The following is a 23,239-nucleotide window of genomic DNA, read 5'->3' as shown; positions in this document are numbered from 1 at the left end:
TTGGGTAAAATATTCCAGAGGTAAAATAGTCCCCCATTTGGATCTCCGGGCAGGGACTACTCAGGAGGATATCATTATCAGGAGAACGAAAACTGACATTCTACAGATCGGAGCATGGAATGTCAAATCCCTTGATCGGGCAGGTAGATTAGAAAATTTAAAAAGGGAAATGGATAGGTTAAAGTTAGATATTGTGGGAATTTGTGAAGATCAGTGGCAGGAGGAACAAGACTTCTGGTCAGGTGACTACAGGGTTATAAACACAAAATCAAATAGGAGTAATGCAGGAGTAGGTTTAATAATGAATAAAAAAATAGGAGGGTGGGTAATCTAATACAAACAGCATAGTGAACGCATTAGTGTGGCCAAGATAGACACGAAGCCCACACCTACTACAGTAGTACAAGTTTATATGTCAACTAGCTCTGCAGATGATGAAGAAATTGATGAAATGTATGATGAGATAAAAGAAATTATTCAGGTAGTGAAGGGGGACGAAAATTTAATAGTCATGGGTGACTGGAAATCGAGAGTAGGAAAAGGGAGAGAAGGAAACATAGTAGGTGAATACAGATTGGGGGTAAGAAATGAAAAAGGAAGCCGTCTGGTAGAATTTTGCACAGAGCATAAATTAATCATAGCTAACACTTGGTTCAAAAATCATAAAAGAAGGTTGTATACGTGGAAGAATCCTGGAGATACTAGAAGGTATCAGATAGATTATATAATGGTAAGACAGAGATTTAGGAACCAGGTTTTAAATTGTAAGACATTTCCAGGGGCAAATGTGGACCCTGACCACAATCTATAGGTTATGAACTGTACATTAAAACTGAAGAAACTGCAAAAAGGTGGGAACTTAAGGAGATGGGACCTGGATAAACTGACTAAACCAGAGGATGTAGAAAGTTTCAAGGAGAGCATAAGGGAACAAATAATAATAAGGGAATATAATAATGAGGGACATACAGTAGAATAAGAATGGATAGCTTTGAGGGACAAAGTAATGCAGGCAGCAGAGGATCAAGTAGGTAAAAAGACAAGGGCTAGTAGAAATCCTTGGGTGACAGAAGAAATATTGAATTTAATTGATGAAAGGAGAAAATATAAAAATGCAGTAAATGAAGCTGGCAAAAAGGATTACAAACGGCTCAAAAAAGGGGTTCGACAGGAAGTGCAAAACAACTAAGCAGGGATGGCTAGAGGACAAATGTAAGGATGTAGAGGCTTATCTCTCTAGGGGTAAGATAGATACCGCCTACAGGAAAATTAAAGAGATCTTTGGAGAAAAGAGAACCATTTGTATGAATATCAAGAGCTCAGATGGAAACCCAGTTCTAAGCAAAGAAGGGAAAGCAAAAAGGTGGAAGGAGTATATAGAGGGTCTATACAAGGGCAATGTACTTGAGGATAATAATATGGAAATGGAAGAGGATGTAGATGAAGATGAAATGGGAGATACGATACTGTGTGAAGAGTTTGACAGAGCACTGAAAGACCTGAGTCAAAACAAGGCCCCGGGAGTAGACAACATTCCATTAGAACTACTGACGGCCTTGGGAGAGCCAGTCCTGACAAAACTCTACCATCTGGTGACCAAGATGTATGAGACAGGCAAAATACACTCAGACTTCAAGAAGAATATAATAATTCCAATCCCAAAGAAAGCAGGTGTTGACAGATGTGAAAATTACCGAACTATCAGTTAATAAGTCACAGCTGCTAACGTGAATTCTTTACAGACGAATGGAAAAACTGGTAGAAGTCGATCTCGGGAAAGATCAGTTTGGATTCCGTAGAAATGTTGGAACACGTGAGGCAATACTGACCTTACGTCTTATCTTAGAAGAAAGATTAAGGAAAGGCAAACCTACGTTTCTAGCATTTGTAGACTTAGAGAAAGCTTTTGACAATGTTGACTGGAATACTCTCTTTCAAATTCTAAAGGTGGCAGGGGTAAAATACAGGGGGCGAAAGGCTATTTACAATTTGTACAGAAAGCAGATGGCAGTTATAAAAGTTGGGGGGCACGAAAGGGAAGCAGTGGTTGGGAAGGGAGTGAGACAGGGTTGTACCATCTCCCCGATGTTATTCAATCTGAATATTGAGCAAGCAGTAAAGGAAACGAAAGAAAAATTCAGAGTAGGTATTAGAATACATGGAGAAGAAATAAAAACTTTGAGGTTCACTGATGACACTGTAATTCTGTCAGAGACAGCAAAGGGCTTGGAAGAGTAGTTGAACGGAATGGACAGTGTCTTGAAAGGAGGATATAAGATGAAACAAGGATCATGGAATGTAGTCTAATTAAGTCGGGTGATGCTGAGGGAATTAGATTAGGAAATGAGACACTTAAAAATAGTAAAGGAGTTTTGCTATTTGGGGAGCAAAATAACGGATGATGGTCGAATTAGAGAGGTTATAAAATGTAGACTGGCAATGGCAAGGAAAGTGTTTCTGAAGAAGAAAAATTTGTTAACATCGAGTAAGTGTCAGGAAGTCGTTTCTGAAAGTATTTGTATGGAGTGTAGCCATGTATGAAAGTGAAACATGGACGATAAATAGTTTGGACAAGAAGAGAATAGAAGCTTTCAAAATGTGGTGCTACAGAAGAATGCTGAAGATTAGATGGGTAGATCACATAACTAATGAGGAGGTATTGAATAAAATAGGCGAGAAGAGGAGTTTGTGGCACAACTTGACAAGAAGAAGGGACCGGTTTGTAGGGCATGTTCTGAGGCATCAAGGGATCACAAATTTAGCATTGGAGGGCAGCGTGGAGGGTAAAAATCGTAGAGGGAGACCAAGAGATGAATACACTAAACAGATTCAGAAGGATGTAGGGTGCAGTAAATACTGGGAGATGACGAAGATTGCACAGGATAGAGTAGCATGGAGAGCTGCATCAAACCTGTCTCAGGACTGAAGACCACAACAACATTTACTTCTAATAATAAAGAAAATGGACATGAGAAAAGTACCATAAGCCACCTTGAGGACTGTCATATACCTTTCTGAGAAGGTTTGTGTGTCCTGTTATAATGTGAGTGCTATGCTGATAACTGCTTAAGCTCCTGTGAGCGTCAACCAAGCCAGACAGATTGAAGGATGTGGACCAGCGGAATAGCAGTCCACAATAAGACTCCCGAAGGCTTGAGATCTGATGGCCTTCAGCAGGGCTCACATATGGGGCAGCAACAGCTCTTAGACACTGTGAAGTCAATCTTCCTGCAGAAAATAATTCTGAAGAAAAATTATGCATTTGCTGCTTTGCATATAGGTGACAGGTTATCAAAAGCTAGAGGAAGTAAACCTCAATCAAAAATTAATGGCAAGTCATGAGGCCAAAAGGTGGCAACCCCACCACATGTCTAAACTGGCTACAGGGTGGCATCCTGTACCTGGGACTTCCACTTACTCATAAGCTTCGAAGAATTGATCTGGAATTGATGGCTGGATATTTAGAACAGTTTTCTACAAAGAATTGTCATGCAATTGTAAGTTTGCCCACAGTAACTGAAAAAACAAAAGGTCATAAAAAATCTGTGCTAAGCATTAAATTTTATTATTATTTTATTTTATTATTATAAAGAACTTTGTACTGTAAACTTTAAGTAGAGATTACAAAATTACATTCATCCATGAAAAGATGTGTGTAAAGAAGAATGTTGGCCAATTACTATGGCGGATGACAATTATCTGCAGTTTGCAGCACCAGTACTTCATTGTTTTACCATGGTGACCGCAGCACACTGTAGCTAGCTGCACAGTCAACTACATAACACAAAAATCCAAGGGAGCCATAGAAATAACAGATCCTTTTATTTTTTATTGTCTTAAAATATTGCCATATTTCAAGTGAATGGATTTGGATATACATACTGATCTTCTAGGCACGTTTTAGTGAATTTTGTGATTTGGGAAGCGTTGTTCATGTAATGTTCTTTGAACTGTATGCCAGTATTAATGTTTAAACTGGGAGAGCATTTCAAAGAATTATTGGAAAAGTTTAGTGCACAATTTAAAGCACACTAGGAGTCCACTTTTACACAATTTTAAATATTGCAGTGAGGTAATTAGTGATGAAATCACACAAATAAGTTCAAAATTTGGCAAACAGGCTAAAATCTTAGAGGAAACAAACATTAGGCAATACCTAAATTTATAAGATTGAAATTCAAGCCAAAAACTGCAAGAACATGTAGTTAGTCACTTGAGGAAAAGGCTCAGATAAATCACGAAATTTCATAACTAAAGAAACCAAAGGAAAGGTTGGAATAGGAATTACAGGTCAGGGAGAAGCAGTAAAAACTCTGAGGTTTTTCAAAGACGCTATAATTCTGGCGGAGTCAGCATAGGACTTGGAAGAGCAATTGAATGAAATGGTGTTGACTTGAAAGGAGGACATAAGGTGAACATCAACCAAAGCAAAAGGAGGATAATGGAATGTAGTCAAACTAAATCAGGTGATGCTAATAGAATCAGATAAGGAAATGAGACACTTAAAGTAGCACATGATTTTTGCTCTTTGAGCAGCAAAATTACTGATGATGGCCGAAATAGACAGGATATAAAATGTACGCGCAATAGCAAAAAATAAATAAATAAATAAATAAAAAATAAAACATTTCTGATGAAGAGAAATTTCCTAACATCAAATACAGATTTAAGTGTTAGGAAATCTTGTTTGAAAATATTTGTATGGAGTGTAGCCATGTGTGGAAGTGAAACATGGACAATAAGCAGTTTGGATGAAAACAGAATAGAAGCTTTCGAAATGTGTTGCTGCAAAAAAATGCTAAAAATTAGATGGGTAGATCACGCACCTAATTAGGAAGTACCAAATAAAACTGGTGAGTCAAGAAATGTGTGGCACAACTTAATCAAAATAAGGGTTCGGTTGATAGGACACATTCTGACACATCAAGGGATCACCAATTTAGTATTGGAGGGAAGTGTTGTAGGTAAACATTCCTAGAGTGAGACTAAGAGATGAACACAGTATGCAGATTCAGCAAGATGTAAGTTGCAGTAGTTATTCGGAGACAAAGAAGCTTGCACAGGATAGAGAAGCATGGAGAGATGCAACAAACCAGTCTTCGGTCTGAAGACCGCAACAATAACAACAAAGAGTCTCAAGGCAACACTGTGGCTGATAACCTATACAACCGGCCTGCTGCTGACATGAAGGGTGTGTCCCAGCATAGCAACTGCCAGTAAGCAATTGCCTTCACCTCCAAATTTTTGACTGTGACACAGTTCAATTGTTCACAAGCTGAGAAGCTTCCAGAAAAGAAAGCAATGCATATGCAGTGCTGCCATTCCCTTCAAGCGGGCACCATTATGAAATCCACTTTCACCCCAATGCTGAACATGTCAATGCACGTGCCCTGTCCCACTTCCCTCTTGGCTGCGACACAAACTTCGATTGCCAAGAAACAGATTGTTTAGCTCTGGACTAATCCTGAATGAATTCCTGTTGACCGCACGTGACATAACCACAGAACCATCCTGTGACCTGTTTATGTGGCAAGTTTTATAAGCTGTACAGAATGGGCAGCCAGCACATGTTTCCAGCCATGCAGACTCAGTCATTCATATTATGCTACCAGCTCAACACTATGAAACATGTCATAAGATAGACCAAAAGGACTCTGCATGCTGGAGTCCAACCACAGCATCCTCCAGCTCCTTCATTCTTTGCATTTGGGTATGAAGTACATGACGTTTGCCCAAGTGACATATCTACTAGACAGACATCAATACCAACATTCAGTGCATGTGCCACTCCTTTCATGCTTGCTCCTTCAATAAGGTGGCCACTGTCCAATACTTATACCCATAGCCCCACCCTCAGTAGAAACTGGAGGAGGACCCTGTGGATTTTTTCAGGCCATTTCTTGAAGCTATGTGGCTGCTGGTCGTGTGTGCCATCTCTACACCTGTGATCTCTTCTGTGCTCTCTTGGTGATATTCGCCACTGAGGGAAAGCCAGCTGCCTGGTGTCAGACAATCCTCAATTCATGTCATTGCAATTCCAGGCCTCCTGTTGTCATAATGGCTTCAAACACCTGAACAATCCCACATTTCACACTGCTTCCAGTGTGGAGGGTGAGCAGATAATCTGTACTTTAAGAACACAAGTGCGAAAGGCCTTTCTGCCCCCTCTACTGATTAAGCACCCCACAGCTTCCTGGCCATGTATTTGGCCACCCCCATCAATGGTGTCAGTCCAGCTGAACTACTGCATGGGCACCAGCATCACTCGCTGTTAGACCTACTGAATCCCATGTAGTGTGCCCAGCCTATGTACTGGCCCACTTCTGCGTAAGCTGCCTGTGTCCAGGCATGCACATTTGGCCAGCATCTGACAAAGACTCAAGGGACGATAGGCCATAGGGAGGCATCACGTGTTTGGCAGTGTGGCAGGGCTTACCACCACAATCAGCTCTGGCTGCAACTACAGTCACAATCAGTGCCACCATCACCGTCACCACAGCCTTCCAACATCCAAACTGACCACAAGGGCTACCAGCATCCAAACCCCTTGCTTTTCCACCTTCACACTGTCCACACCACCGCTTTTTGTTAGGTTGATAAGTGGACAACAGTGTAAGAACCCATGGAATCCACTCAGAAAACACATACAGAACTGAATATGCAACTTGCTGCTCTGTGGGTGTATAGCAGGTGATGGAACCTAACTGGGCTGAAACTTACAGTTGCTGGCTGAAACAGGAAAATAAAACATTATGACTGAAGATGGTGTATTGCTAACAAAATTTTTATAACCTATAAATCAGAGTCAAAGGAAGCCCTTGACAAAATATCTGTTAGTCACGTGGTGGAAGTGAGGTCCCTGCAGCATCTTACTTGATAATTAATGTGTAAATAGCAGAGGCAACCAGAATTTTGGCAAATCAATCATGATTTGTGAATTCAGAATCGAATTTTCATATTCTGATCACAATTAAAGATGCCCAAAATTTCATGTGTCTGAACTCTGATGTAAGTGTAAGCTGTATGCTTCAAAAACAAACATCTTGTCACTTCCATTTACAGCAAGGATACTGTTCCACAAGCTTATCAAATAGCTTTAAAATGCTTTTTAAAAATAATGAAGGATAATAGTCATCTATACAGAGAAAACAGTATCAAACATCAGACAAACTATACTTCCTGTTAATTACATTAAATTCTTCATTGTTGCTGTACTTTGAGAGGGCAAACTGAAAGAGCTTTTCTTCTTTATTGATCCATTTTATGTCATGCTTAAGTTCAGCCAGTTTCCCCAGGAATACTCTCATTATCTGCAAATGACAAACAAAATGTTTTTGGAAAATATAAATAGAATAAACAGAAATAGAATAAAATGTTGGTAATTTATAATACACATACACACACATACACACACACACACACACACACACACACACACACACACACACACACATACACACACATAAACTGTAAGAACAATTATTTATTCCAGCACTTGATCACATAGGTTTGTTATTGATAACGAATTTCAGTCAATGATGAGCATCTTTAAATCAGTCCAAAAGACACAAAAAGAATGTGCAAACAGCTATAAGCGAAAGTACTGCTGCATGTTTTGATGTGAATAATGCTGAAACTTCTATGCCCTCAAACAGACATTCCACTGGTATTTTGTTTAGCTTGTTTTCAAGTGCCTAATGCAAGCAGTGAACACCACCGTTTTTACTGATGTCCTTGTAGGCACGTTTTAATGCATTTCACAGAACGTTAGCATGCCATAAATATACCTGTGAGCAAATTTAGTTATTAGTTATACAAATTATTATTTCATCATACCTTAATTGTACTGCTTAACTGAGTTACATTATTGTACTACTGACTCATAATAACAATTATTCACATTCTTCTCATGACACACAGGCAGTCATAACAGTGTGCACCAGTGTAACAGCAAGCAACTACTCATGGAGAAACTTCATAGGCTGCTTCCGCCACAGCTGCAAGCACAGTATATCGTAGATGGCCTCACTGTAAGGATTATGCACTATATTTGTCCTTCAGTTTTATCATGTATTGTACTTCCTGATGCTGCTAATCTTGACAGATATTTTCTGATGTGTTTCACATAATACTATTAATACATTTGTTGCCCTATGAGTGTAATAATGTTAGTCTGTTTCTCATATTGCAGTCTTTGTGTTGTGGATACGTTACAGCTGAGAATTTCCAAACATGGTGGACTTCTTTCATTTATAATTAGATTCACATTCTTTTTGTGTCTTATAGATTGATCTGTAGATGATCATTAATTATTTAAAGTCAATATTAAATAAAAGACTCTTGTGATAAAAGATTACAAAAAATATTACTTCAAACGTAAAAGCATACACAAAAGTTGTTAATTCCAAAGTGACCTTTAACACACTTGACTTTAAATAATATACTGTTTGATAACTGCTAAGGAAAACTGACTCGAATGATTGCTATGGAATGCACAATCAATGATATTAAAAGGAAATATAGAGGGTGAGACATGTCGACTGCAGTGAAGCTTATGTACAAACATTATGTATGCATTCGAAGTTGATGTAGTACGGTGTTTGACAAAAGTTGTTGTGGAATAATTTAGTTTAATATTGAGTGAGGTCTGGGAATAGGTCTGAAATACATCATTGAAGTGCTTTCAATTATCGTCAAGGATTGGATGGCTTGGAACTTGTCAAAGTGTCCTATTGCGGCCACAGGAAATAATGTCTTCAAAAGCGTCATCTCACAATTAAAAAGGGCCACTGAGGGCGAAATGCTATGCGAAAGCATGCCAATGGTCATAGACAGAGCACAACACTGCAAGATGATTGATACGTACTCCTACTGGAAAAAATAAACAGACATCTCACTCCTGAGCAGATCACTGCAGTCCTTGCAGCCACTACTGATACACGTCTCCACCAGAACCATTTCATGCCAGTTAAATCAGGCTGGTTTGTAGGCTTATAAGCCTCATAAATACACCCACTTCACCATTCCATGCCACTGTCGAGAACGAGTTTGTTAGTGTAGGGAGCATGTTAGCTGGGGTCAGCGACAGTGGTCCAGAGTGATGTTCCCTTATAAATTCCACTTCACTGTGGCAAGTGATTCTGGCTACCAGTTAGTGTACAGAGAGCGAAGAACATGTTACATGTCACAGAAAGTTCATAGGTGTAAATAGTATGGCTTAGGTGTTATAGAGTGGGCAGATGTTATGCACAATGGCCAAATACCATTGCATAGCTTACTGTGATATCCTGTTACAGCACAGCAGTGCTGCAAGGAGATTATTCTGGACCATGTCCCTCTATTAAAAGGCACAGTAGTTCCTGACTTTCTGTTTATATACAACAATGTCTACCCACTCCTGACCGCTGAGGTGTCGGACTCACTGGAAAGTGGAAGTACTGAACATATGGGATGTCCTGTGTACTTCCCAGACCCAAACCCTATAGAGCATTCATGGAATACTCATGGGATGTTATTCCCTAAGGACTTCCTCAACATTTTGTTAGCCAGCATGAATAACAGGTGCACACAAGGCATTAGGGCCTGAGGAGGATATTTTCCTTACTGAGAGTCTGATACTAACCTGTGTGTTGCGAATCTGATGTATATAAAATATGAACGTTATTTATATCTGTTATCCTGCTTTCCCATGTGTTGAAATCAGTAGCACTTTTCATTATAAATATAGCACTCCACCTCTATAGTGTATGTACTGTGTTTAATGCTGCTCATCGCTGCCTGTACAAGATGGCAATTGAAAAAGGTACACGAAAATCAGGTTCTGCGAAAAATATAAAAAAGAATGAGTCTCAATGTATTCAGTGCAAAAAAAAAAAAAAAGTATTGTGGTTCAACCTGGAAAATGTTACTGCTGCGAAGCTAAAGCAAAAAATGCAAGCGAAATCATTACAAGATCAAATTCTTGTGAAAAAAACTGTGGCAAATGTAAATTTAGTCACATCCATACGTAAACATTGCAAAAAAAAAAAAAAAAAAAAAAAAGTGAAATCAGTGAACTTAAAAGGACTGTAGCCTTATTGGAGAAACAGCTGAATCATCTTGGTTGTAAAAACAAACAGGGCATCAACTCAACCTTAAAGAAATATCAGCTACCAGTGATATAAACGAAGGAAGAACGGTGGTGGAAACCAGCGCAAAACTTTGAAATATAAAAGTAAGTGCATCAAATAGTTATAATGAAAAATGTGAGTCTACAAACAATGTCACTCAGAAACATATGAGTCCAGATAATAATTACAAACAATAACAGCCATGCGCTGCGAATTTTCCGCAGCTTTAGCATTGTAAACAAAGAAATGTGATTAAAAAATCAGTCAACTGGCCTCAAATGTGCAAAAAAGAATGAAAAGCCTTAATTTTTGCAGCTAATCATGTATGTCAGATAGCAGTAAAGGTGGCAGTTGTCAAATCAGGAGCAGGCATTGCAGAAATGACAAACCAGTGATGAAATCATGTGAAAACCTTGACTCAAAATTCTGTGTCATAATTTCTCATAATTTGTGCAGGTGCAAATGATATTGCCAGAGATAAAGGTAGTGAGCTCATCACTGTTCTTGAAAGTGTGGTACCCAAGTTAGGCAGCACAAATGTAACTGTTGTAAGTCAACCGCACAGATATGATCTACCTCCTTGCTCATGCATAAATAAATTAATAAGAAGAGTAAACAAAGAGATAGATGATGTATCTGAACTTAATAAATGTAAGCACGTTAGACAGATGCATGCATACCAGCCATGGCCTTCATTTAAATCACAGTGGAAAACAATTTTTGGTTGAAGAAATCTGTTGTTTAGCAAATATCTTGCTCAGGTTATTGAAATTAAGTAGATGGAAGGAAATGAACTCCGGGTACACATTTGAGAACCATGTGTACAAGGTCATGGTGTTCCACAGGGCTCTATTTTAGGTCCCCTTCCTTTTTGGTACACATTAAAGATTTCCCACCACACATTAGGGATTCTGAACCTGTACTGCTTGCAGATGACACCACTCTATTGATTGAAGGAAATAAGAAGGAAATCTCACTGCATCTGCAAAAGATATTACAAAAGAAGTGACTGAGTGGTTTACCAGAAACCGGCTAATAGTTAATCCCCAAATAACCGGTACTCATGAATTTCAACACAGATCAAAATAAAAATGTGGGACAACCCATAATAAGTATAGATAACTAAATCATTAGTTCTGTCAATGAAACTAAATTTTTTGGAATTCGTATCCACGAAAATCTTAAATGGAGCACTCATATCACATCCCTAAATTCAAAACTAACAAAAATGAGCTATGTAGTAAGAATTCTTTGCAACAATATTAGTGCAGAAATGGTTAAGGTTGTATACTTTGCTCGTGTACATTCAATACTGACGTATTGTATCATTTTCTGGAGAAAAGTGCACCAGGCCATAACAGTTTTCAGGAAGCAAAAGGCAGTTATAAGAATAATGAAACAAGTGAGCAGCAGAAAACTATGCAAACCTTTCCTTAAAGATCTAAAGATCCTACCCCTTCCATGCATTTATATACTGGATGTAGTCATGCATGTCAAAAAAAGTATACTGAGAAAAGAAAACCTTTTTCCTCAAAACAAAAGTGTCCATGATTACAGTACCAGGTCAGACAGTGACATACATTTTAATCATTATAACACCACACTGTACCAAAAAGGTGTATATTGTGCAGGAACACAACTATCCAACAGATTACCAAGACATGCAAAATCTCTTCTTGAACTACAGAGGTTTAAAAAGTCTGTGACAGCCTACCTTCTGAAAAACTGCTACTGTTTAATCTCACAGTATCTCATGCAAGAAAAAACGTAATTTGTAACTTTAACTGTAGAAATAAGTTAAAAATATACAGTATTTAAAAAATTGTAATTGTTAACTGTATAGATCCAGTATGTTATAAAAATTTAAATAATGTATGTTTAATGTTTGAAAAACCAATAGATAAAAAGTTTTCTGTCCAATATCCTGTGTATGATATATGTACTGAAAAAGAAATTTATGTGAACAAATAAACAGTGTCTCGGTTCCTTCACAGCTGTCAAGCTGTGAGCTGTGTAGAATACAGCAAGGGAAAACACATACAGTTTACAGTCAAATGTACAATATTGTGTGGGGGTGGAAACAGATGGAAAAGACAGATCACAGTAGATTGTATTTGAATTAAACCTGTCCTCCAAAACATTATTTATATCATATTTAAGTATTTATGACAGCATAGGCAACTGACCTTATAAAGAGGAATGAGTTGTACCTTCGGTTCATCTTTGTATGAAATTTTACCACTGTGTAATAAGAGAAGTTCAATGTAATGTGATTACGCAAGACATATTTCTACACCATTTTGTAGAAAGTTGCAACGCTATTTGAATTTATAGTCTATTAATTTAAAACAGCAACCAAGAAGTCATTCACAAATTAACTCATAGAAGAAGCAGTTAAATTTCATCAGGTTGATCGGGTGCAGAACTCTATCATTTCTGTATTGGAAAATTCTACAAGAACTGAATAAGTAGAAGCAAACATTTGCTTGAAGCTATTTAACTTGAATTACATTGCAGCACTTGGAAATGATAAGGCAGAGAGCATTTCATATTAATACCTTAATTGGTGGACCCAGAACACTGCTACGTTAGAAAAACAACATAATTTTATAGAAAAGAAGAAATTAAAAATGTATGGTAAAGAAAAAAACAGTTCTGGAAGGAGATTACAAAAGAAAAAGTAGCAGTCATCTGTAGCAACAGAGGTTAGCAGCCGTGCAGTGCAAAAGCAACTCAACGGAACTGAAGAATTTTAAGAATCAGGTAGTCGATAAGCAATTGTTCAACCCTTTTATTAAAATTAAAACAAACATGACTTAATAGTCCACCAGTTGCAAGATCTTCATCTGTGAAGGCTTAAATTGTGTTATCAGTTTCACAACGACTTTACAGCAGCCATCACGGATCACATATACAGCTCATCTGACAGCATCGGCTTCAGCTATACCCCAGCCTCCAGTCAAGCAATCCTGCTTTTTGTTGGAATCACTACCTGGTGAGTGACACATGAAACTTTATAAGTAGTATTCAGTTCCCATTGGAGAATTTCTGTAGTGGATTGTAGTGGTGGTATTTGTGTTGAGGTGTAAACTGCAAATCATTTGATAACCACAGTTTGTGGGGGTAATGCACCATTGTTGCTGTCACTGTTACAGTAGTATGTGTGCAAATTTTTTTAGTAGTAATAATAAAAGTACCTATATAAGAAAGTTAATTTTTTGTAACCAGAAGTCAATTACTTTGTTTTACAATTAATGGCCAAATTTTGTAACAATATATCTTCTCTTCTTTGAGTCCGTATTAAGCTGAACTTACTTCCATGTTGTCAAGATCTACACACTTCTGTTAGGTGCTTGTTCTTCCAACATCACAAAACTACTCCTTCTTGACCATGCAGGTATGTAATTTTCATTTATCAGACTTCTTCCTTATATACAGGCAGCAGGTGTGACGTGACATTTTTGTCGTGTGCGGAAGAAAATAAAAAGGCTTCATATTTTTGCACTGACAGACATTATTATTCAGATACCGTGAAAGCTATTACACGCATCTCATATCTAAACATGTCCTCTCTCCACGAGAACTCAAGAAATAAGGTGACAAAAAACTGAATGAGGTCTTTATCATTTGTTCTCGCCTTCCGGCGTAGCAAAATAGATCTTTTGCAGATGCTTCCAGCTCTTATCCTCGCTTTTCCTATGTACCAATACATATGCTAAGTTTAATATAAACATATTGTTGTAGACACTGTATGCCCATGGTGCTGAGAGGCATGGAGATGACTGTAGTAGAGTGTTTTAAAAATTTTAGTCCGCAATAAAGTACTGATATAAAGGAGCTAAGTGCTAGAATAGATAACACTACTGATTGTACAAAAGTTAAAGGCCAGAATTAATTAATAACAGTGACTGGAAATTTTTCCATGGGTGTGTCATATCAGACAACACACAGAATGTCACACTATTTTGTAGTAAGGGCAACTACAGCTTTAATTATACATTGTTATTGTAAACAAATATCTGAAAATTCTCAATACTCTCTAAAAAACTTTAAAATTTTTTAAAGAAATTAATTAAAATTATTCTTAGCTACTTAGAGGTTCCTTCATTATTATTATTATTATTATTATTTAGAGCTTTTTGCCTGAAAGCTTATTGTGTGATGGTCTTTGTGTTGTACCTTTCTGTGACCTAGCGTGCCCTCTATATAGTGAGTAGCGACTACCCTTTTCATAATGTTGGTACATTCCATCCTGGATTTTCCATTGTTCAGTAACAATAATAATAATAATAATAATAATATATGTGTTTCAGTGTTTGTGGCAATTCAACTCCTAAGGGGGTGAAATAGGGTTGGTTGGTTTTGGGGAAGGGGACCAAACAGTGAGGTCATTGGTCCCATTGGATTAGGGAAGGTTGGGGAAGGAAATCGGCCATGCCCTTTCAAATGAACCAGCCCAGCATTTCCGTGAAGTCATTTCAGGAAATCACAGAAAACCTAAATCAAGATGGTCCGACATGGGTTTGAAACGTCATCCTCCAGAATGTGAGTCCAGTGTGCTAACCACTGTGCACCTCACCTGGTATGTGTGAAATAGGGCCTGACTAATTCGCTGACTCATCAATGCCCAGCCACAATGCTCAGGATAGTAACTTGATACTTGGATAAGGTGTTGATCTTATACTGTAGGCATCGTTTAATACAGGATTGTTTAAAATTAAATCCCTATGGGAGAGAAGAGGTGCTATTATGGCAAATCTGAAACTAGAACTACAAAAATCGGTATTTGGTTTTGGTATTTGACTTTTCAGTTGGAAACAAAAGAACATGTATTTCAGTGTTTTTGGAAATTCAACTTGTACTGAATAAAATTTTTCATTAAAATATCTAACTATGAAAGACTTTTGAAAACTAAACATAAGAAAATTTGTATTTGCCTGTTTTTGGAAATTCAACCCCTATATGGGGGAAACAGGTGATGAAAATTTTTGTGGAAATATTTCATTGCGAAAGCAATTTTGAGGCTAAATCTATAAAAATCTGTTTGAGCTTCTGCATTAGAAATAAAAAAAATCATGTTTCAGTGTTTTTGTAAATTCAACCCCTAAGGGGGTACAATAGGGAATGAAAATGATTAAAAAATATTTTAAAAACAAAGATTCTGCGACTTATCAAATGGGAAAGCGCTACTAGATTGACACAATAAAAAAAACACACACACACAAAATTTCAAGTTTTTGCAACCCACGGTTGCTTCATCAGGAAAGAGGAAAGAGGGAAGGAGAGGGAAAGACGAAAGGATGTGGGTTTTAAGGGAGAGGGTAAGGAGTCATGCCAATCCCGGGAGTGGAAAGACTTACCTTAGGGGGAAAAAGGGACAGGTATACACTCGCACACACACACACACATATCCATCTGCACATATACAGACACAGGCAGACTCTTACGAGCCTCCTGAAAGCTCAGTCACTTCACCTTAGCAGTCCTATGTCGCCTTATGTCATATCTAATCACAAGCAGAAATTGGGAGACAGCATACTGAGTATTTGCCAATCAGTTGCACCCCTTAATTGATAAATTTTATATTATACCTTACATTCTATGAATAAATGCTGTTTTGAAGCACTAGCACATTCAGGATCTTTCAAAAATGCATGGTTATTGGTAAAGATTTGTTGTAAGAAAATGACAAGTGTCATATTGGTGGTTAAAGAATTATCTAATTTCATTGTTTTCATATTATAGCTTGCATGTTATTAAAGAATGTAATTTAAAGGCTGTTGCTCGTTGAAGATTTATCAAAAATAAGTCAATCTTAGTATGATTTTTATGATTAAATGACAGTTAAGTAGACATTGGGGGTTACATAATATAAGACAGCACTTGGAAGACTACAGTAGCATACTGGATACAACTGGGTGACTCGAAGTCATTGGTTTGTGTCCTGGTGTCTCCAAGGCCGCCCCCCCCCCCCCCTCCCACAGTTAAGCCTTGCTGTGAGTGACTCATGGTGAGGCTCACATGTTAAAATTCCTGGTATCTCTAAATACCTTCTCCCAATTAAATTCCACATGGTCCTATTCTGAATCCCATGTCACTTTCCTTGACATTGATCTCATCCCCATCGAAGGCCAGTTACACACTTCTGTCCACATCAAACCTGCTAACAAACACCATTATTTACATTTTGACAGTTGCCATTCTTTCCATGTCAAACATTCCCTCCCATACAGCCTTGGCATTCGAGGCAAATGTATTTACACGGATGCAAACTCTTTACAGCAATACAACACCGCTCTCACTTCAGCCTTCACTGGACATAATAATCCCAACAGCCTAGCTCAAAAGCAGATTTCCTGGGCTATTACATCCAATCCTGGTACTGTTAATCCCTCCAAAAAACAACTTTGGAACACACCACTTGTCACCCAGTATTATCCTGGTCTTGAACATATTAATCAACTTCTTCAACAAGGCCATGACTTCCTAAAATCATGTCCTCAAATGAGACTTTGGCCACCACACTAGAATAGCTTTTTGGCACTCTCCTACTCTCCACAATATCCTTGTCAGACCTTATGCTCCTTCTGCACCCATCTCCCTACCCTATGGCTCCTACCCCTGTGACGACCCTGCTGCAGGACTTGCCCTATGCACCCTCCTACCACCACCTATTCCAGCCCTGTAACTGGCGAAACACACGCTTTCAAAGGGAGAGCCACCTGTGAAATGACACGTCATATACCAGCCTTTTACATCGGCACAACTACCAGCCAGTTATCAGTGAGGATGAGTGGGCATACGCAGAGAGTGTATACAGGCAACACACAATATCCTGTTGCAGAGCATGCTCTACAACATGACAGTCATGACCATTGTGCCTGCTTCACCACACACACCATCTGCATTCTTCCTCCAGACACCAGTTTCTCAGAACTCTGCAGGTGGGAACTAGCATTACAGCATGTCCTCAGTTCTCACCACCCAACCGGCCTTAACTCACATTAATTCTTTCTGTCTCAGGATTTCTTCACTCCACCTTAGTGTTCCACACCTTTCATTTTCGGACATGTGTATTTTTCGCTGTCCCCCTCTCATCTCTGTTACACACACTGCACTTAGTTTTTCACTCTTATTAACTCTTGCATGATGGTTTAGTAGTAATCTCTGCCTTGCACATTACCTTGTCTTCCACCTTTAAGCTCTCAGGTTTTCAAATCTCATCCGGAGCAATTCCCAACACTCAGTCTTTCCTTCTCATTCTGTCGGATAAGTCTCCCCTGACCTGGGGTTCGGGTGACTTTGCCAAACTGTATCCGTTTCCTTAAACCTCTCCAGTCCTTTCCCTTCACCCCTCTTCCTTCTCCTTCAACTCTTCTGCCAGAAGAAGGAGCTACTGGCTCTGAAAGCTTGTAAAAGTTAAACCCTTTTGTGTGTATGTTCCCCTGCCACCGCTTGGTGAGTAGATTTTTTTATCTACCCATTTACATTGTTTGCAGTAAGATAACTTGACAGAAAATTATAACTCATTTCATTAGTGTTTGTAGCAGTTTGCATATCATGGCCCCAGCTGACAAAAGATGTGTCTTCAGCATAGCTTACAACCTTGCAGTTTTGGGGTTCAATTAAATCGTTAACATACACAAGAAGCAGAAAAGGTCCCAATATACTTCCTTGGGGCACACCACATTGACGTACCTTGTGGGTTCATTTGGTTGCTACCAACTATTAATTCCTCTTATAAGTTAGCTTGAAACACTGTTTCCTGTCTTACAAATACAAGATAAGTAGTTGGAAGGCTATCCCTCTCATCCCATATGCTTCTAATTTATGCACTAGATTTGTATGAGTCACAGCATCAAAAGCTTTACTCATATCCAGGAAGGTGCCTATTACCTTGTCCCCTTCTTCTAGCTTGTTTATTATTCCATGTATAAAAATTGCTACTGCTGTTACAGTAGATCTTGCTTTTCTAAAATCTTGTACACCCAATTGGTCCATTTGATCCACTAAGAGTGTCTTCTAAGAAACTGCAAGTTCATTTTTGGTACCATGATGTACCAGATAAATGGAAGTCAATACAGACAGAGCCAAATATTATCTGATCAATGCTAACAGAACTAAGATTTTTTTTTTATTTTTTTTTTATTTTATTTTATTTTTTTTTTTTTTTTCCCAAAGAGATTTATCTCATCATGCTTAATGGCAGTTGCTGAAGCATGCCCAGAGCTTATTACAGTTGAACAACAAGTAACAGCATCTACCAGTCCCTGACTAGGCCACGATCACATCCAGCCACAACTACCCAAGGTTGCTGTGGTACTTGACATTTACAAAGAATTGGAGATCATGTGGTTTTATCAAAAGAATGAAAGACTGAGTGAGCATGATCTTTGCAGTGCATGTAAAGTGGTTTGGTTATCAAAATGAGTAAAAACTACATGCTGTTGATTTAAAATATTCTGCAACGGTATACACTGAGGTGATGAAAGTCATGGGGTACCTCCTAATACTGAGTCAGAGCACCAGCATAGTGCAGCAACTCAATGTGGCATGGAATCGGCAAGTCATTGGAAGGCCCCTGTAGTAACACTGAGCCATGCTGCCTCTTCAGCCACCCATAATTGCAAAACTGTTGCTGATGCAGAATTTTGTACACAAACTGACCTCTCAATAATGTCCCGTATATGTTTGTTGGGATTCATGTCAGGTGAGCTGGGTGGCCACATAATTTGCTTGAACTGTCCAGAATGTTCCTCAAATCAATTTGGAACAGTTGTGGCCTACTGCCATGGTGCACTGGCATCCACAAATATTACATTGTTGTTTGAGAACATGAAGTTCATGAATGGCTGCAAATGATCTCCAAGTGGCTGAACTTTAAACATTTCCAGTCAATGATCAGTTAAATTTGACCAGAGGACTCAGTCCATTGCACATAAGCACATCCCATACCATTATCGAGCCACTACCTACTTTCACTGTGCCTTATTGACAATCCAAGTTGATGGCTTCGTGGCATCTACACCACACTCAAACCCTATCATCAGCTCTTACCAATTGAAATTGGGACTAATCTGATCAGGTCATGGTTTTCCAGTCATCTAGGGTCCAACTGATATGGTCACGATCTCAGAAGAGGTGCTGCAGATGATGTTCCACTGTTACCGAAGTCACTCACATGGGTCATCTGCTGCCACAGCCCATAAATATCAAATTTTGCTGCACTTCCCTCACAGCATCCCACATTGATTTCTGTGGTTATTTCAAGCCATACTGCTTACCTGTTATCACTGACAGCTCTAAGTAAACACCGCTGCTCTCAATCGTTAAATAAAGGCCATCGGTCACTGTGCTGCCTGTGGTAAGAGGTAAGGCCTGAAATTTGTATTCTTTGTACATTCTTGACAGTCGTTCTCGGAATACTGAATTCTCTAATAATTTTCGAAATTGGTTGCCCCATGTGTCTAGCACCAGCTACCATTCCACGTTGAAAGTCTGTTAATTCCCACTGTGCAGCCATAATCACATTGGGAATGTATGCTTCTTCATATCTCCTTCTTACTGCCAGGCCTGTATTCTATTGTAACTCTGCCTCCTGTTCCTTCCCCTGCTATAGCATTTCAGTCAGCCATAATTATTAGATTTTCATCACTCTTTACATACTGAGTTACCCATTCTGTTTCCTTGTATAGTCACTAAAACTCATCGTTTGCATGTGACACACAAGAATATATACCTGAATTATAGTTGTTGCATTGGTTTGATTTTTAATATGAGAATGATCATATACCAGAACTGTTCATTAAATCACTCTTTACCCCGCCTTCATGTTAGTGGTGCTGATGATATTTCCCTCAATTTGTCTGACTTTATATCATTATCCCATATTCTTTTAACTTCACTGAGTCTTCCTACACCTAAATTCAGATTTTCCATTTCTCTTTTCAAGTATTTTAGCTTCCAAACCACATTCAGACTTTTGATATTCAACACTTAGACTCCTTACTCTTTTCTTGGATTTTTTAACCTTTTTCCCACAGTAGTTCCCTCTCAAAGATCCAAATGACAACTAATTCAGAATCTTTTTTCAAAGGAGAGATCATAATGTCTACATATTAAAGGGAAAAAATTTGTATGTCCTTTTCCACACACACACACACACAGACACACACCCTCCCTCCCAGTGAGATAAGGTACAGGAGATCTGTACAGAAACACTACCTACCCTCTCTCAACCATGTCCCCATATACTCCCACAAGCAGCACTTCACCATCCCCCACCCCTACCCTGCTATCTCTCTCCTTGCCCGCACCAACCCACTCCAACCTCCTCCTGACCCCACCACCTAGATTGCTTCTGCAAATCATGTGCAGCTGCTCACAGTCTGGCCTCAGCAATCAGACTGCAGTCTTGTGTGTGAGTCGCATTTGCACGCAAGTCGCATTTGCACGCACATGTGTGTGTGTGTGTTTTTGCCTTAATTCACATGAAGGCTGATTTTTGAAAGCATACTTGTTTGCCAGTCTTTTTGTTGTGCCTATCTGCAACTCAACATCTCCGCTGTACGATGAGTAGCAATGTAACCCTTTCATAATATTGCCATTATTCCATCCTGGCTTTTCCATTGTTTAAAAATGTTTATCTTTTGGATTGAGTCCACAGTGTGTTCACATACACATTTTTAATGTAGAAAGCATGATTATATATCCTTCTGTTCAGGATATCCTAGGTTTGAACTTACCGAAACATACTCTTCAACGTGATCAGCTTCAACCATATGGTCCAAGAGAGCCAGTTTTGGTTCCAAATCATCCAGTCTCTTATGAACACTTTCTGTTGTCTTCAAAATCAGTTCTTCGAACTTGAACTTACATTCCTCTATCATCTGAAAAAGTTGTTTATTTTTAACAACATTGATCAATTTGAGGTTAGTGTAACAATGAACTCTATTTGAACATTGCGTACAAAGCAGACAGCATACCACAGCATTTCCTCGAAATATTGGATCAATACGTGCCACCCATGAGACTGTAACTGCATTCTGGTCTTTGTGCTCCGCTGATATAAATGACATGTCTAGTAAATGAGACAGTTTTGCTAACTGCTCATTGATACGATATTTCAGTTCATTCAGCATGGTTGTGCTAGCATACAACATATATTTACTCATTTCAATCAGGTCTTCAGAAGTCTTTGGTGTCACAGCAGCTTGTTGTGCCAACTTTTCAAAAACTTCACATATTCTGGAAAACAAATGAAACACTAAAATTTCAGGAAGGCTACAAAAAACTACTAAAATTATTATATCACTATGACTCTGTACACATCAGTGCAAGGGGAAAAGAAAAATGTGATGTCATCTCCAATAAGAGCTACAAGCGACCATAGTAGGTATGGGCACAGACATCACGTATGCTTAGCCCATATGAAATAACAGAAAAAGTGGAACCCTTAAGCAGATTTTGTCTCTGTGCTAGCATATATATCACATCAAAATGTTAGTGCAACTATTGAAGTGTTCATTCCAAAATAAAGTAAGCATAGTAAATTCAAATGGTGTGATTTTCTCGGGAGTCCCTCAAAAGGGATGGTCAGCTGCTTGTTCTCAAATACTTTTTACTGGATACTGTTGTCCGTAATTATATATTGCTGAAAATCATAGAGTAGAACAAACTCGGGAGTCAAATAACAAAATGTTCTTTTTATTAGAACCAAAAGAGACACAGTTAGCACAAAAATAAAATAAACTAAAGATATATTTTTATAAGGTTATGGAACATGGCCACACACAGAATGAACTTACATCTGTGGTGTCTTCACATTATGTATATGTGAATACTGTAAAACGGCAATCAATATAACAAGCTCATTCTTAACAGCCCCCACATAAGTGTCATAACATAGCCCAGTAATCCTACTGGATGAAGACAACCTACTGCTTCACGTGGAATCTGAACAACAAGTCACTCCCGGCTTATCTGCACATTGTTCAGCAGTGAAGGCTAGGGTCAGGCCAGACTGAAATATTCTGATGCCTGACCGAGATTCAATCCTGCAACTCTACAGCCTCCAGGCTTGCACTATACTAATAGACCAGCAGGCCTGACATTCCAAAATAAAAGAATAGCTTACACAGGACAATAACTTCCTATAGCAGCTGTGGACACATATGAAGAAGATACTAAGAAAAAGACTACTTTATAAACATTCCACTGACAAACTCGACAAATCTGTAACACTTACAATATATTATAACAAAGAAACCAATCAATTTTTGACAAAATAATTTAACTGTATTGATAAAATATCTTCTCATAAAGTGGCAGTAGAACACACACATAAAAGAAGGTTGTAAAGTAGGCAAGCTTTTGGAGCCAGGGGCTCCTTCTTAAGGCAGAAGGGTTGAAGGGGAAGGAAGAGGGGTGAAGAAAAAGCACTAGGGATCCTTGCAGGTCCATGTGGTAAGTCTCCCCCAACCTGCAGTTCTGGATGACTTTCCCGAAATCTATCTAGACTTCTCCAGTCCTTTTCCTTCACCCCTCTTCTTCCCCTTCAGCCCTTCTGCCTGAAGAATGAGCCACTGGCTCCGAAACCCTGCCTAATTACAATATTTTATATGTGTGTTATGCCACTGCTTGGTGAGTAGATTTTTTATCTATCCAATGAAATTATTTACAAAACACTGTTGCATCTGCATAGTGAGAGGTATTTTCTCACAGTTGCGGTTCGTAGCAGATTTGCCGTGCACTATGAGAATTTCTTAAATTGCTTGAACAGATGAATCTTTGGAGTTTTGTATCACATGAGTAATAAATCCATCAAGACATTGCAACCATTCTAAAGCTGCTTAAATTCACCACTGGTGTTGTGACTGTGAAATGTAACCATGAAAGAACAACAGCAGCTAGAGACCAGACATACCTCATGCAATGACAGACAGGGACATTGAAAATGTGCAGGGTGGTTGTAAAAAATAGCAAGAAATCAATAGAAAGAGTCACTTGTATTTTAATGTGCTACCACTAGTCAAGGTAGCACAATGACCTGGTATAAGGAGGAATGGGGAAAACGGAAATGAGCATTCGGCGTCATTGGCCAGGAGGCCCCTTGTGGGGCAGGTCCGGCC

General features: G+C 38.7%; 1 protein-coding gene across 1 annotated transcript in view; it reads right to left on the bottom strand.

Annotated features, from left to right (window-relative positions):
* Positions 1–23,239, bottom strand: part of LOC126482091 (dynein axonemal heavy chain 12-like) — a 42,414-nt gene that overhangs the window by 9,819 nt on the left and 9,356 nt on the right. Inside the window, exons 3-6 of the mRNA XM_050106066.1 lie at positions 22,246–22,343; positions 21,095–21,356; positions 20,855–20,998; positions 7,191–7,310 (exon numbers count right to left, since the gene is read on the bottom strand). Of these exons, the coding sequence (XP_049962023.1) occupies positions 7,191–7,310; positions 20,855–20,998; positions 21,095–21,356; positions 22,246–22,343 (624 nt within the window). The remainder of the gene's footprint in view (positions 1–7,190; positions 7,311–20,854; positions 20,999–21,094; positions 21,357–22,245; positions 22,344–23,239) is intronic.

Source organism: Schistocerca serialis, chromosome 5 (assembly GCF_023864345.2).
Source record: "Schistocerca serialis cubense isolate TAMUIC-IGC-003099 chromosome 5, iqSchSeri2.2, whole genome shotgun sequence".
Lineage (NCBI taxonomy): Eukaryota > Metazoa > Arthropoda > Insecta > Orthoptera > Acrididae > Schistocerca > Schistocerca serialis.
Note: the sequence above shows the minus strand (reverse complement) of the source record. Positions and strands in the feature narration are given on the sequence as shown.